This window comes from Gekko japonicus, unplaced genomic scaffold (assembly GCF_001447785.1).
Source record: "Gekko japonicus isolate JY-2015 unplaced genomic scaffold, Gekko_japonicus_V1.1 scaffold1894, whole genome shotgun sequence".
In the NCBI taxonomy this organism is placed as follows: domain Eukaryota; kingdom Metazoa; phylum Chordata; class Lepidosauria; order Squamata; family Gekkonidae; genus Gekko; species Gekko japonicus.
In genome coordinates, this window is record NW_015163146.1 from 18,217 (window position 1) to 19,616 (window position 1,400).

The 1,400-nt window shown below is 65.1% G+C and overlaps 1 protein-coding gene across 1 annotated transcript in view; it reads right to left on the minus strand.

The window, feature by feature from the left end:
- The window catches only part of MBD3 (methyl-CpG binding domain protein 3), a gene marked incomplete at its 3' end in the record, with an annotated part of 17,045 nt that extends 16,262 nt beyond the window's left edge, over positions 1-783 (minus strand). Inside the window, exon 1 of the mRNA XM_015406999.1 lies at positions 285-783. Coding sequence (XP_015262485.1) covers positions 285-394 — 110 coding nt within the window. The remainder of the gene's footprint in view (positions 1-284) is intronic.
- Between the last annotated feature and the right edge of the window lie 617 nt (positions 784-1,400).

Below are 1,400 nucleotides of genomic sequence, written 5' to 3' on the forward strand. Positions count from 1 at the left end.
ACACCCCACCGACCCCCCCCCCCCCCTTTTGCAAGAGAATCACAGTGCCTGCTATAGCAGCAGCTGCAGTGCGGGCAAAGACCCCCCCCCGGCCATCGCGTGCAAGCGATGATCTGCAGGAACACCCTCCCCCCACCCTGGATTTTTTTGTTGCTTGCAATGTGGCCCGTGGTTGTGTGCATGTGCGTGCGCAAGCGAGCAAGCAAGGGCAGAGCCAGGGCAGGCTGCGGCCGCCCCCCCTCCACCCCACGCCGCCTTCCTTCCTCCCTCCCCGGCACATTCACCTATAATAATAGACATCGCTCTTGCCAGCGGAGAGCCCCGATTTCCTGGTCACTTCTTCCCTTTTCCATCCCTGGGGGAGAGCAGAGCACTCCCACCTCTTCCTATCCATCGCCTCCCCAGGGCCTGGCTCCGTTTCATTCCAGCCGCCGCCGCCGCCTCCTCCTCCTCCGGCCTGCCTGCTCGGTCCAAGCTCTCTTGCAGCCAGGGCTGCGGTGGATGTGTCGCTGCTGCTCCTGGCTGAGGGTGCAGGCCGGCTGTGGCCGCTGCCGCTGGTGGCTGGCGTTGCGAGGTGGCTGGCAAGGCCAAGGGGGGGCACCGCTGTGGCTCCCTTGGCTGGCAGGGCCCGGCTGTTCCCAAGCGCCTCCCTCGGCTAGGGAATGGAACGTCGCGTCGGCTCTTCCCTCCGGCGGGCCGTCCACCTCAGCCTCCTTCCTCTTGCAGCAGGGGGCGCTGTCCCCGTCTTACCACCCCCGCCGTCCGTCAAGCCTCCTCCCAGGCCGCGGCTGTTCCCGGCAGAGCGCTCCCCTCCCTCCGCCGCCAGGCGATTCATTCTTCCTTTCAACGATCCCCGCTCCTTCCACGTCTCCCCCCCCCCCGCTCCCTCCCCCCACCCGATCGCAGACGCGCACGCCTCCCCCCCCCACACATGTAGAGCGGGAGCGCGCAGGGGCAGCCGTTGGTTAGCGCGCTTAAAAAAAAAAGAGAGAGAGAGGCTAACTTCGGCTCCCGCCAAATTGAGGGGGAGGGCAGAGAGAGTGCTTCGACCCGATGTCCTTCCGCCTTGCAGAAAGCAAAACATAGTCCCCCCCCTCCTTCTCCTCACGAGGGGGGAGGGAAAAAAAATCGATTCTCGCCACAGACACGTGACTCGCCACTCACACCTGGCCTCGTAACCCTTCAGGGCGCCGCGCACGCGCGCAGGCCTGAACGTCAGAACGCACCCCCAGACACGCCGGTGTGCTTAATGCTCACCTGGTCGGTCGGTCACGCCCTCCCATAGGTTGACCCACGGAACTAAGGCTGCGCCCCCCACATCACACTCTTCCCCCAGCCCCCGCCGCGCTCAGAAAGCGCCCCTCAAACCGGGCAAAAAGAAAAAACGACTTTCTCGCCAC